The sequence below is a fragment of the Gadus macrocephalus genome, chromosome 9, assembly GCF_031168955.1.
Source record: "Gadus macrocephalus chromosome 9, ASM3116895v1".
Taxonomy (NCBI): domain Eukaryota; kingdom Metazoa; phylum Chordata; class Actinopteri; order Gadiformes; family Gadidae; genus Gadus; species Gadus macrocephalus.
In genome coordinates, this window is record NC_082390.1 from 9996616 (window position 1) to 10009115 (window position 12500).

Here is a 12500-nt window from a genome sequence, read left to right on the forward strand (position 1 = left end):
TGCCACTGACATGATAGCATGCGGCTAACATGCACAGTTCAGTTCAGTTCAGTTTAACTTTATTGTCTCAAAAGTGAAACTTGTATTGCAGTCAGGTACACATAAAAAGAACAAGATAAACAAGGCCACACAACAAACTTACTTATCTAGCCATCAGATTCAAATACATTTACAGGTATGTGCAAAGAATTGTGCAATTGAGCAAACGTATTGAGGAATAAAATAGTTATTTGTCCTATTGGACTTAGTAACTTGCTTCTCATAAATGTTCAGCAAGGGTACTTGACAGCTAATCAACTTCCCAGCCACCTTGACAATATGGCTGAGGTTGTTTTTTTCCCTAAAGCTGATGCCCCAATACCAGGCAATAAAAGAATAAGTGAGTATAATCGTCGTTGGCCCTTCTTGCAAATAGTATCAGTATTAACGTACAATTTTTGTTAAATGTCTATCATTGTTCCCAGATATTTATACTGGTCAACGATCTCTATGCAGTTTCCATTTATGTAAGTAGGTGGAGGAGAACAAGATTGTTTTTTTTCTAAAATCGATGGCCATGATTTTTGTCTCTTGAGATGTTAAGCTGAAGAAAAGACTTGTCCCACCAACTGACAAACTCATCAACAACTGGCCCATGCTGAGATTCAAGATTATGCAGTAAACTAACAATAACTGTATCATCAGCAAATCTCAGGATGTGTCCATTAATATGCTTCTACATATGACTTCTACAGTCATTAGTGTAGAGGATTTACAGTAGAGGGGAAAGTACACAACCCTGGGGAGAGCCAGTGGAAGTTACACTCCTTTCTGAGGGACAACCATTTACCTTTACTCGTTAGTTAAAAAATCCATATCCAGCTCACAAGATTACTCCAAGATAAATTCTGATACTAGTTTACTGACCAAAAGATGTGCCTGGATAGTATTAAATGCAGAAGAATAATCTAAAAACAAGAGCCGGGTGTGTGTGCCGAACCATCTAGATGACTGAGATTTAGTAGTGTCATCTGGGCATCCCCTACCCTCTGTTATCCCTGTGTGCAAATTGCACTGGGTCCAGGGCCTCACCCACCCTTAACAACAAAAGACACTTCACAATCTTTTCAAATTACTTCATGACCAGTGAGGTCAGTGCCACTGGTCTAAAGACATTTCAAATCTTTGTAGTATTGCCCTTTGCCACTGGAACAATAATGGACTCCTTCCATGCCTTTGGGACCCTTCTCTGTTGCAAGGATACCTCAAAAACAGGGTTAGCTGTTGAGCAGTTGAGCTGTTCTGAACAGCACTTTAACAATCTCACAGTAATCTCATCTGGTCTTGGACTTTTATTGACCATTATTTCTCTTAAATACTGACCTAACATCTTCTTGTGTAATTGAGAATGGTGCAGAATAACAGAGCTTGCTCCTCAGTTAATTTCTTATCTTCATCTAAAAGTCATGAATATCAAAACTTGAAAAGAAAAAACTGCAATGCTTCAGATAAATCGCTATCATTCTGATACATTGGGATATGTTCAGGCTTGTTTTGTGTTTTATTCAAACCCGTCATTCTTTTAACACCATCCCATGCTGCCTTCAAGTTGTTACTACCCAGTCTCCTCTCTCTTATTTTTATATTGTAATTTAGCCCTCTTGATTTCTGCTCTGACCTCCTTTGTTGCCTCTCTATTTTCACCCTCACCCCAATTGGGAAAAGCACTATGTTTTTTCATTAGCACTTGTTTCAGAGAACTTGTGGCCCATAGCTTATTATTTGCTTACACGTTTACAGGAATTTAGGAATAACATAATCCTTACAAAAAGAGATATAACAGCAGACAGTGTAAGACAGCTCCTCAATATCTGAGGCAGAGTCCTTCACTGAAACAGACTCATCACTCCATACCTTAACCTCTCTAGTTTTCACTTCCCCCCTCTTAAACACAGGTCTGTACACAGGGGTGAGATGGATAGCACGGTGATCTGAGGAACCAAGGGGGGGGGGGGGGGGGGGGGGAGGGGGGCAGAGGGGCAGAGGGCAGGACCAAAGTCTTATTTTCCTAGTTGGGCATGTGACGTATTGATACAGGTTGAGACATTTACTCGGTTTGCAGTTAAAATCTCCCATTAGGAGACACGGGGGTCCCGGGGAAGTTGATTGAACTCTTCGAGGTACCTTGTGAAAAGTATCGGCCGCAGTTTGTGTGTTAGCCTTGGGGTGGAGGTGCAGTATACTACAGTCACAAATATCTCGGGGAATTCTCTTGGGAGATAGAACGGAGAATTCCGTTCTAGCATGCTACTCGCACGGTTACATGCTACTTGGATGATAACATGCTACCGCCATGCTAACATGCTGCTGACATGTGTGTTGCAGGTGCTGATGCTGCAGAGCTACGTGCGGCGGTGGCGGGCGGTCCGTCTGGTGAAGGAGCTCCGAAGGGACAAGGAGCGCAGGCTGGCCTGGCTGAAGGAGAGGCAGAGGAGAAGCAAGGAGGAGGAGGAGGAGCAGAGGAAGGATGAGCTAAAGCGCCGGAGAAACCCACAGAGAAAAGAGGACTTCAGCCTTCTGTACAGCTACCTGGAGAGTGAGACTGCCTGCCTGTCTGTACGTCTCTGTCTGTCTGGTAGTTCTCTCTCTGTCTGGGTAAGGAGATGCAGGAGGAGGTGGAGGAGGTGGAGGTGGAGGAGGTGCAGGTTGAGGGTAGGAGGTTGAGGAGGTGGAGGAGGTGGAGGTGGAGGAGGTGCAGGTTGAGGGTAGGAGGGTGAGGAGGTGCAGGTTGAGGAGTTGGAGGTTGAGGAGGCGTATTCTGTGTGTTTCAGGGTGGAGGCAGGAGGAGGTGCAGCGTATCTCCTCCACCCTAGAAGGAGCAGAGAGGAAGGCTGCGCTGTGCGCCCTGCTGGAGGAGGAGAGCCGCCACATCGCCTCCCTGGGGAGCCACCAGCAGGCCTCCCTGCTGCGCCTCCAGGACGCGGCCACCCGGGCCCTGCTCCTCCAGGTCAGAGGTCACCCGGCCCACTGTCTAACCCCTCTGACAGATGGAGTCCTCATGCACACAACCGCTCATAATCTAAATGTACCCTATTGTGTGTTTGTGTTTGTGTGTGTGTGTGTGTGTGTGTGTGTGTGTGTGTGTGTGTGTGTGTGTGTGTGTCAGGTCGCGGCCCCCTGCCGCTGGCAGGGGCGTGACGGCTTGTTTCTGACGATGGCCACGCCCAGCAGTGTGCGTGCCCGCGAGCTGCAGGAGCTCTACGAGGTCATCGCCGCCCGGGACCCCGCCCCCCCGCCAGAGGAGAGGCTGGAGGCGCTGATGAAGCTCAGGGACACCGTCACCGTAAGTAACACCGTTAAAACACCGTTACAGCACCGTCAGGGAGGGAGAGAAGTTCCTCAGAGATTAATCAAATACTTCTTCTTCTTTTTCTTCTTCTTCTTCTTCTTCTTCTTCTTCTTCTTCTTCTTCTTCTTCTTCTTCTTCTTCTTCTTCTCCTCCTCCTCCTCCTCCTCCTCCTCCTCCTCCTCCTCCTCCTCCTCCTCCTCCTCCTCCTTCTTCTTCTTCTTCTTCTTCTTCTTCTTCTTCTTCTTCTTCTTCTTCTTCTTCTTCTTCTTCTTCTTCTTCTTCTTCTTCTTCTTCTTCTTCTTCTTTTTCTTTTTCTTCCTCTTTCTCCTCCTCTCCCTCCCCTGATTGGCCAGGGATACAACTGCCAGCTGACGCGGGACCTTGTGGAGTTGATTGACAGGGAGGTGGAGCTAAGGAGGCGCGAGGTGATGCCGGCCAACCTGGAGGGTCTGAAGAAGAGGATCTCCACACTCTTCCTCCAGTTCGTCAAGACGCCGACCTTTAATCCTGCCGTGGGCCGGCTGCTCAAGGTCAGAGTCCAAGACGTCCTGCTGACCTCTGGTGCCAGGGGTCAGATCCTCCAGGTCAGAGGTCAGAGGTGAAGAGGTCCAGCTGACCTCTGGTCCTAGGGCTCAGCGAGGGTGGAGGAGGAGAGGAGGATGTGAGGCTGGAGTTGAAGCTTACAGAACTGTGTCGTCTCCCAGGTTCCCCAGCGGTCAGACCAGGGGTCCCAGACCCCCCATGGGGTCCAGCCCCTCCAGGTGTGTCGGGCGTGCGGGGGCTGCCTGGCCCCCAACCAGCTGACGGTGTCGGCCGGCCCGCGCTCCGCCCCCCGCTGCGGGCCCTGCACGGTCCTGGAGAACCAGGGCCGCCTGCGCCGGGACCTCAACCCCTACAGGAGCCTCCTGGCCAGGCTACGGACCGTGGAGGAGAGGCTCCACCCCCAGGACCACATGACCCACCTGCTGGAGGTAGGCCCCCTGAAGACCTTCACTACCAGGTCCTAGTCCTGGTCGTGGTCGTGGTCCAGCCCTAGACCTAGTCCTAGTCCAGTCCTAGACCTAGTCCTAGTCCCACTCCTAGTCCAGTCCTAATCCCACTCCTAGTCCAGTCCTAATCCCACTCCTAGTCCAGTCCTAGACCTAGTTCTAATCCAGTCCTAGACCTAGTCCTAGTCCCACTCCTAGTCCAGTCCTAGACCTAGTCCTAATCCAGCCCTAGACCTAGTCCTAGACCTAGTCCCAGTCCTAGTCCAGTCCTAGACCTAGTCCTAATCCAGTCCTAGACCTAGTCCTCGACCTAGTCCCAGTCCTAGTCCAGTCCTAGACCTAATCCAGTCCTAGTCCTAGTCCAGTCCTAGTCCCAGTTCTTATCCCAGTCCCAGTCCTAGTCCCAGTCCTAATCCAGTCCTAGTCCTAGTCCAGTCCTAATCCAGTCCTATTCCTAGTCCATTCCTAGTCCCAGTCCTAATCCAGTCGTAGTCCTAGTCCAGTCCTAGTCCTAGTCCAGTCCTAGTCCCAGTCCTAATCCAGTTCTAGTCCTAGTCCAGTCCTAGTCCTAGTCCTAGTCCAGTCCTAGTCCCAGTCCAGTCCTAGTCCTGGTCCTGGTCCTGGTCCAGTCCTAGTCCTAGTCCAGTCCTAGTCCTGGTCCTGGTCTAGTCCTAGTCCAGTCCTAGTCCTGTTCCAGTCCCAGACCCCTGAGCCCTGTCCCCCAGGAGGAGGACATGCGCTACCTGGTGGAGGTGGTGTGGGGCGGGCGGTCGGCCCTGAGCGGGGCCCCCGGGCCCCAGGGCCTGGTGATGGGCCCCTGGGAGCCACGCCAAGCCTGGAGCCCCTGGAACTGTCTGCTGCTCACCAGGGAGGAGAACCAGGCCCACCTGCTGGTCCCAGACCCACACCAGGTCAGCCTCTCTGTCTGTCTGTCTGTCTGTCTGTCTGTCTGTCTGTCTGTCTGTCTGTCTGTCTGTCTGTCTAGTATGTGTCTGTGTGTCATCCATTGGGATCAGGGTTGAGAGTCATGTTTAGTGGTTAGTTTAGGGTTAGTTTGAGTAAGGGGTCAAAGGTTAAAGTCAGGGTTAGTTTGAGTAAGGGGTCAAAGGATAGAGTTAGGGTTAGTTAGGCTCAGAGGTTGGGGTTAGTCAGGGTGAGTCAGGGTCGGAGCTTAGGGTATTGTGGGGGTCAGAGGTCGGGCTAACCGTCTCCGTGGTGACGACAGGCGTACGGCGCGGCCTTGGTGCGCTCGGTGAGGCTGAAGCACCTGCTGGCCAGGAACCACTTCACCCAGATCACCTCCACGCTTCCACGCCTCCAGTACGCCCTCGGCAACCAGCTGGTCACCAGGCCCATCCCCATGGAAACCGGCACTGCAGAGCCCTCCTAGTACGGCGGGATCCTGTCCTTACATACAGACGGTTTAATAAAGATAAACGATCTTTACGGCTTCTAATACTGGTCCTCACCTTACGCTGTCAGAATGGTTATTATTATTATCTTATCTGTCGTTGGTATGTTGGACTGTAAAAGTACAAGATGTTCCCACAATCAAGACCTGGGAAGCATGTTTTGTATTGTAAACCTTATTGATGCGCGTGCGCACGTGTGTGTATGCAAGGGTGTGTGTGTGTGTGTGTGTGTGTGTGTGTGTGTGTGTGTGTGTGTGTGTGTGTGTGTGTGTGTGTGTGTGTGTGTGTGTGTGTGTGTGTGTGTGTGTGTGTGTGTGTGTGTGTGATTAAGAGGCACGTGTCGCGCGGCCTGATGTGTGGCGTTGCTAATCTGGGCATATTGTCGCCATGGTAACCCTTTCATTGATTATTCTTAATAACTAATTAAATTGTCTGTCTGTCTGCTGGCCTGTCTGTCAGTCTGCCTGATAATCTGCCTGCCTGACTGTCTCTCTGCTAGCCTCTCTGTCTTTCTGTTAGCCTGTCTGTCGGTCTGCCTGCATTAGTATCTATTTGTCCGTCTGTCTGCTGGCCTGTCTGTTTGCTGCATGACTGTCGGTCTGACCACATATCTATCTGTCTGTCTGCTAGTTTCAGTGTTTCTCATTCCATCTGTCTGTCTGCCTAGGATCTGTCTGTCTGTGTAGGAGTAGGCATAGTATACAGTGGTAGGCATAAGTTTAGGCACCCATGCTAAAGTTGACTGAAAAGAGGAATAAAAAATCATCTTTTGGAAATTGATCTTAATGCCTTTATTAAACAAATGAGGAAAAAGCAACCTATTAGAACACCAATTTGCTTTGTGAATGACTAATGTATCGTAAATAAATATATGTTCTCCATTAAAATACAGGGTGCATAATTATAGACGCCCCTATGTTACATTTCCATAGAGGCAGGCAGATTTGTATCTCCTCATTTGTTTAATTAAGGCATTAAGATCAATTTCCAAAAGAAGATTTTTTAGTCAATTCTCTTTTTAGTCAATTTTAACATTGGTGCCTAAAATTATGCCCACAACAGTAAGCTGTTTTAAGCAGTAGTAGATGTAAGGAGTAAACATACTTAGTGCTAATTAGTCCGTAGTCCTAGTAGATCCTAATCTATGAGTAGGAGTAGTTGGTTGTTGGTTGAGTCTATAAATGTTTTAATAATTAATAAGGAGAAAGATATGGTAATGTTTTAATAATCATTATGGAGAATTACGGTATATGATGTTGTTCTAATAAATTATATGACAACGAGCCCATGTTTTGATCATTAATATGGAGAATGATTAGATACTGCCGCAGGTACGTTAAGAACTGATGACGTCATCGTGAAACTAAAGTCCAATTAGTCTCAGGTCAAAGGTCACAATTTTATGAGCGCAGATAAGTTCACAGCCTGGTCAAGGTAAGTGGAAAAACCAAAACCCATTCCCCTCATAGATATTTATGAATCAATACCTTCCCCTCAGATACGCCCTATCAGAACCTCCCCCTATGGGGATCGCCAATCAGAACCCCTCTCTTGAGACAGCCAATGAGGACCCCTCTCAGAGACAGCCAATCAGAACCCCTCTCAGAGACAGCCAATCAGAACCCCTCTCAGAGACTGCCAATCAGAGCCTGCGTGGCGGTACTTAAGGTCTTCTTGAAGCGTGAACCGGAGACACTGAGTCAGCCTGCGCCTGAGGACCGGAAAGAGGAGTATCGGTGAGATGGGTGTGAGATGGGGCCGCATGCTGTGGAGCCACCGTTCTGTGCTGCTCTTCATCCTGGGCCCTCTGCTGCTGCTTCCTCTTCCTCTGCTGCTGCCCACCAAGGTGAGCGTGCACACACCGTCTACTCTGAGGCTCTCATGGTCTGCTCAGAGTAAGGGTCTCTCCTGTTCCCCCATGGTCTGGGTCAAAGTTAGGGTCTCTCTGCTGTCCCATCACCGTCCGCTCAGAGTTAGGGTCCTATCAGTCCTCTGAGACCTGGTCAGGGTCAGAGTTAGGGTCTCATAACTAGTTTCCCACCACAGTCTGGTCGGAGTTAGGGTCTCTCTCCTGTCCCACCACAGTCTGGTCAGAATTAGGGTCTCTCTCCTGTCCCATCACTGTCTAGGTCAGAGTTACGCCTTGTTCACACTACCTCCGTCCGTCGACGGATCTCATTGACTTTGCATGGGGCGCTTGCGAAATGCATTTTGGGTCCGTCCGTTCTGTCTGCTCCGTGGCCTGAGTCAAAAAGTTCTGAAATGTTCAACTTTTCAGGCAGCAATGGATCCGTCGGCCAATCAGACTGCGTTATGCAAATATAAGCAAGGTCACTGTCCAATGAAATCGCCTTTGTAATACAACCCGGTAGAACACATGGATACGTCAAAAAGACCCCATCCGTCGAGGGACGCATGTAGTGTGAACAAGGCCTTGGGGTCCTCTCAGTCCTAGACCCGGTCTAGGTCAGAGTAAGGGTCCTATCAGTCCTGTGAGACCCAGTCTAGGGCAGAGGTTCATTATCTTTCTGAGATTTCCCCTCCTGGAAAAGTGAAGCTGCTTATCTAATCTGGACTTTCGGTTAAATCCCTGATATTAGTGGGATATTATATCACTACTGCCCTATGGACAACAATGCAGACTCACTAATGTCTATCTCAACTTTACTACGTGTGTACCAAGATATGTAGAAGGAATATGTGTGCACTATGTGTGAACTGTTTTGTGTACTATTTGTGTACTATGTGTGTACTATGCTACGTATTGAGGTGATGTGTGTGTAGTGTGTGTTTACTATGTGTCTACTGGTTGTAATGTGGTTGTAATTTGTGTGTACTATGATGTGGTTGTGATGTGGTTGTAATGTGTGTGTATTTTAATGTGGTGTAATGTGGTGTATTGTAATGTGGTTGTAATGTGGTGTATTGTATTGTGGTTGTAATGTGGGTGTAATGTGGTGTATTGTAATGTGGTTGTAATGTGGGTGTAATGTGCCTCCCGGCCTGCAGGAGGCAGAATGCGCCTTTGTCCTGATCCTCATGGCGTCCTTCTGGGCCCTTGAGCCGCTGCCCCTGGGGATCACCGCCATGCTGCCCGCAATTCTCTTCCCCTTCTTTGGGATCATGTCGTCAGCTGACGTACGAACACAGAACACACAGAACACAGAAAACACTCAGAATAACATAGAACACACTCAGAATAACACAGAACACACTCAGATTAACACAGAACACAGAAAACACTCAGAATAACACAGAACACACTCAGAATAACACAGAACACACTCAGATTAACACAGAACACAGAAAACACTCAGAATAACACAGAACACACTCAGAATAACACAGAACACACTCAGAACACACAGAACACACAGAACACACAGAACCGATAGAACACATAGAACACACAGAACACACGGAACACAGAACACATTGAACACAGAACACACAGAACAGAACACACACAGAACAAAGAAGACATAGAACACAAAGAACACAGAGAACCCAGAACACACACAGAGAACACACAGAACATAAGACACACAGAGCACACATCCCACAGAAAACACAGAACACACAGATCACAGAACACACAAAGAACACAAAACAAAGAACACACAGAGAACACAGAGCACAGAGCCCACTCTGCGGTCTTCTGATGAAGGTTCTCTGCGTCTCCCCCCCTGCAGGTGGCTAAGGAGTACTTTAAGGACTTCCATTTCCTGCTGGTGGGGGTCATCTGTCTGGCCACCTCCATAGAGAAGTGGGGGCTCCATCGGAGGATCGCCCTGAAGCTCATCACCCTGGTGGGGGTCAACCCTGCATGGTGAGTCACCCTGGTGGGGGTGACTAGAGGACTGATGAGGTCACTCTAGTGATGAGGTCACTAGTGATGAGGTCACTCTAGTGATGAGGTCACTCTTATGATGAAGTCACTCTAGTGATGAGTTCACTAGTGATGAGGTCACTCTAATGATGAAGTCACTCTAATGATGAGGTCACTCTAATGATGAGGTCACTCTAGTGATGAGGTCACTCTGGTGATGAGGTCACTCTAATGATGAGGTCACTCTAGTGATCAAGTCACTAGTGATCAGGTCTCTCTGGTGAGAATGTCACTAGTGATGAGGTCACTCTAGTGATGAGGTCACTCTGGTGATGAGGTCACTCTGGTGATGAGGTCACTCTGGTGATGAGGTCACCAGTGATGAGGTCACTCTTGTGTTCCAGGCTGATGCTTGGCTTTATGTGCGGCTGTGCATTCCTCTCCATGTGGGTCAACAACACCTCGGCCGTCACCATGGTGATGCCCATCGTGGACGCGGTCATCACTCAGGTGCTGAAGCCCGGGGACAAAGAGGGGGCAGAGCCAACCGGCATTCACAACCCTGCCCTGGAGATGGATGGTAGGTCTGGAACCCCCACCCCCCCTCAACCATCTCTGTGTAAACGCCCCTCAGAGGAGGAGCTCATCCCTGTGTTGTCTCATCAGAGATGGACCAGAAGGAGCAGGAGGACCGCCGGGCTTGGGACCAGAAGGAGCAGGAGGACCGCCGTGCTGGAGGGTGAGAGAGGCCGCAGGATCAACTCTCTGAATCACACAGAGGACATTCAAAGAATAAAATCAGCCCAGGACCAGATGTACTGTAGGGGTCCCCTGAGTCCACATAGGATCATAACACATGTTCCTCTCGGCCCCTCAGCGAGGATCCAGAAGCACCTGCCTCTCCTGAGCAGCTTTCCACTGACAACCAGGTAGGAAGGACCTTCATCTACTCATCCATCATCACCCACCATCGCTCATCATTCATCACCCATCATTCATCACCCATCACCCATCATCCATCATCACCCATCACCCATCATCACCCATCACCCATCGGCCATCACCCATCATCCATCATCATCACCCATCATCCATCATCATTTATCCGTCATCCATCCATCATCCATCACCCATTCATCATCCGATTATGTGATCCAGATGTGATCCGGGTGTGATCAAGATTTTACCCAGATGTGATCAAGATGGGATTCAGATTTGATCCAGGTGTGTTCCAGATGCGATCCAGGTGTGATCTGGCCATGATCCAGGTGTGATCCGGCCATAATCCAGGTGTGATCCAGGTGTGATCCAGGTGTGATCCGGGTGTGATCCAGGTGTGATCCAGGTGTGATCCGGCCATGATCCAGGTGTGATCCGGGTGTGATCCGGGTGTGATCCAGGTGTGATCCGGGTGTGATCCTGGTGTGATCCGGGTGTGATCCAGGTGTGATACAGGTGTGATCTGGGTGTGATCCAGGTGTGATCCAGTGGTTTGTCCTCAGGTGGCTGACCCCTCCAGCCGACGGCAGCTGGACGTGTGCAGGGCACTGTGTCTCGGCATCGCCTACTCCTCCAACATCGGAGGCATCACCACGCTCCCCGGCACCTCCCCCAACCTCATCTTCTCCCAATACATCAGCGAGTGAGTAACCAGTTAGAGACCAGCAGGTTAGCAGTGAGTAATCAGTGAGTAACCAGTTAGAGACCAGCTGGTAACCAGTGGGTAACCAGCAGCGGTGGACAGTTACCAATTACAAGTCATTTGTTACTGTACTTAAGTAACTTTTTAGCGTATCTGTACTTTACTTGAGCATCATTATTTTGTGAGGCTTTATACTTTTACCCAACTACATTTCGTAGGGGAAAATCGTACTTTTTACTGCACTATATTCCAAAAAAAAAAATGCATGCGTGACCATAGACACTGCCAACCATTGCGGAAGTCGCGGAGCCTAACAACAATTTTAACCTAGAAACACCATGTCAAGCTTAAACGGTTACGTTATACGTTGAAATTATTAATCGATATATGAAATATGATTGTTATATATCGGGCGTTTGTCTGTGGGGACCCCCGTTTATATGGCTAGAGGCTAGGTGCTTTCTACATATCCAGGTGTACTCCCGGTAGAAGCTAAATGCCAAAAACAATGCTTGCCTGTCCAATAGTAATTAGGGGCTAGGGAGGGCCATCAGATCTGTCACTCAAACCTCTGCGCCAGTCGTAAGGAGATTTGATTCATGATGTTTAGTCGAGTTGGTATGACTGTAAGGTTGATGTTCTTTAAGGTCTTGCATGATTATTTCAAGTTTAAGTTTTACAAGTTTTAAATGTATGATCATTTTATGCATGACTATTCTGTGGGTTGTTCTATTTTAGCTCATGTACCAACCACACATTTTCTGTTTGGTACACACACACACACACACACACACACACACACACACACACACACACACACACACACACACACACACACACACACACACACACACACACACACACACACACACACACACACACAAAATGTAACATTTCTTTACATCTATGTGGCTTTACTAAAACATATTTTCAACCTCACTTTGCTCTACAGCACAGAAAGGCATTTTTTAGTTTCAAATGATATCAGTATCAGGTATCACAAATAGAAAGATTGTATTTAGAGGGTTGTTAATGTTTGTTTTTTTAACCTTAAATGAAGGACATAGCAAGTCATTGGAACTACATTGCACCAAATTACTTTAACTTTTGATACTTAAGGACATTTGAAGCCAAGTATTTTTATACTTTTACTCAAGTCGACGTTTAAAGGGAGTACTTCCACTTTTACTGGAGTAATATTTTACAGGTATCTCAACTTTGACTCAAGTACGTGGTCTGAGTACTTCGTCCACCACTGGTAACCAGTCAGTAACCAGTTAGAGACAAGCTAGTGACCAGT

At 48.3% G+C, this 12500-nt stretch overlaps 2 protein-coding genes across 2 annotated transcripts in view; both read left to right on the top strand.

Annotated features, from left to right (window-relative positions):
- Positions 1-6532, top strand: part of iqub (IQ motif and ubiquitin domain containing) — a 9152-nt gene extending 2620 nt beyond the window's left edge. Inside the window, exons 3-9 of the mRNA XM_060061576.1 lie at positions 2263-2575; positions 2811-2986; positions 3146-3322; positions 3682-3858; positions 4033-4299; positions 5043-5228; positions 5543-6532. Coding sequence (XP_059917559.1) covers positions 2263-2575; positions 2811-2986; positions 3146-3322; positions 3682-3858; positions 4033-4299; positions 5043-5228; positions 5543-5707 — 1461 coding nt within the window. The 3' untranslated portion in view covers positions 5708-6532. The remainder of the gene's footprint in view (positions 1-2262; positions 2576-2810; positions 2987-3145; positions 3323-3681; positions 3859-4032; positions 4300-5042; positions 5229-5542) is intronic.
- Positions 6533-7405: 873 nt separating this feature from the next.
- slc13a1 (solute carrier family 13 member 1) overlaps positions 7406-12500 on the top strand; it is a 9918-nt gene continuing 4823 nt past the window's right edge. The window contains exons 1-7 of the mRNA XM_060060622.1: positions 7406-7575; positions 8739-8867; positions 9422-9558; positions 9963-10138; positions 10225-10297; positions 10436-10487; positions 11061-11200. Coding sequence (XP_059916605.1) covers positions 7471-7575; positions 8739-8867; positions 9422-9558; positions 9963-10138; positions 10225-10297; positions 10436-10487; positions 11061-11200 — 812 coding nt within the window. The 5' untranslated portion in view covers positions 7406-7470. The remainder of the gene's footprint in view (positions 7576-8738; positions 8868-9421; positions 9559-9962; positions 10139-10224; positions 10298-10435; positions 10488-11060; positions 11201-12500) is intronic.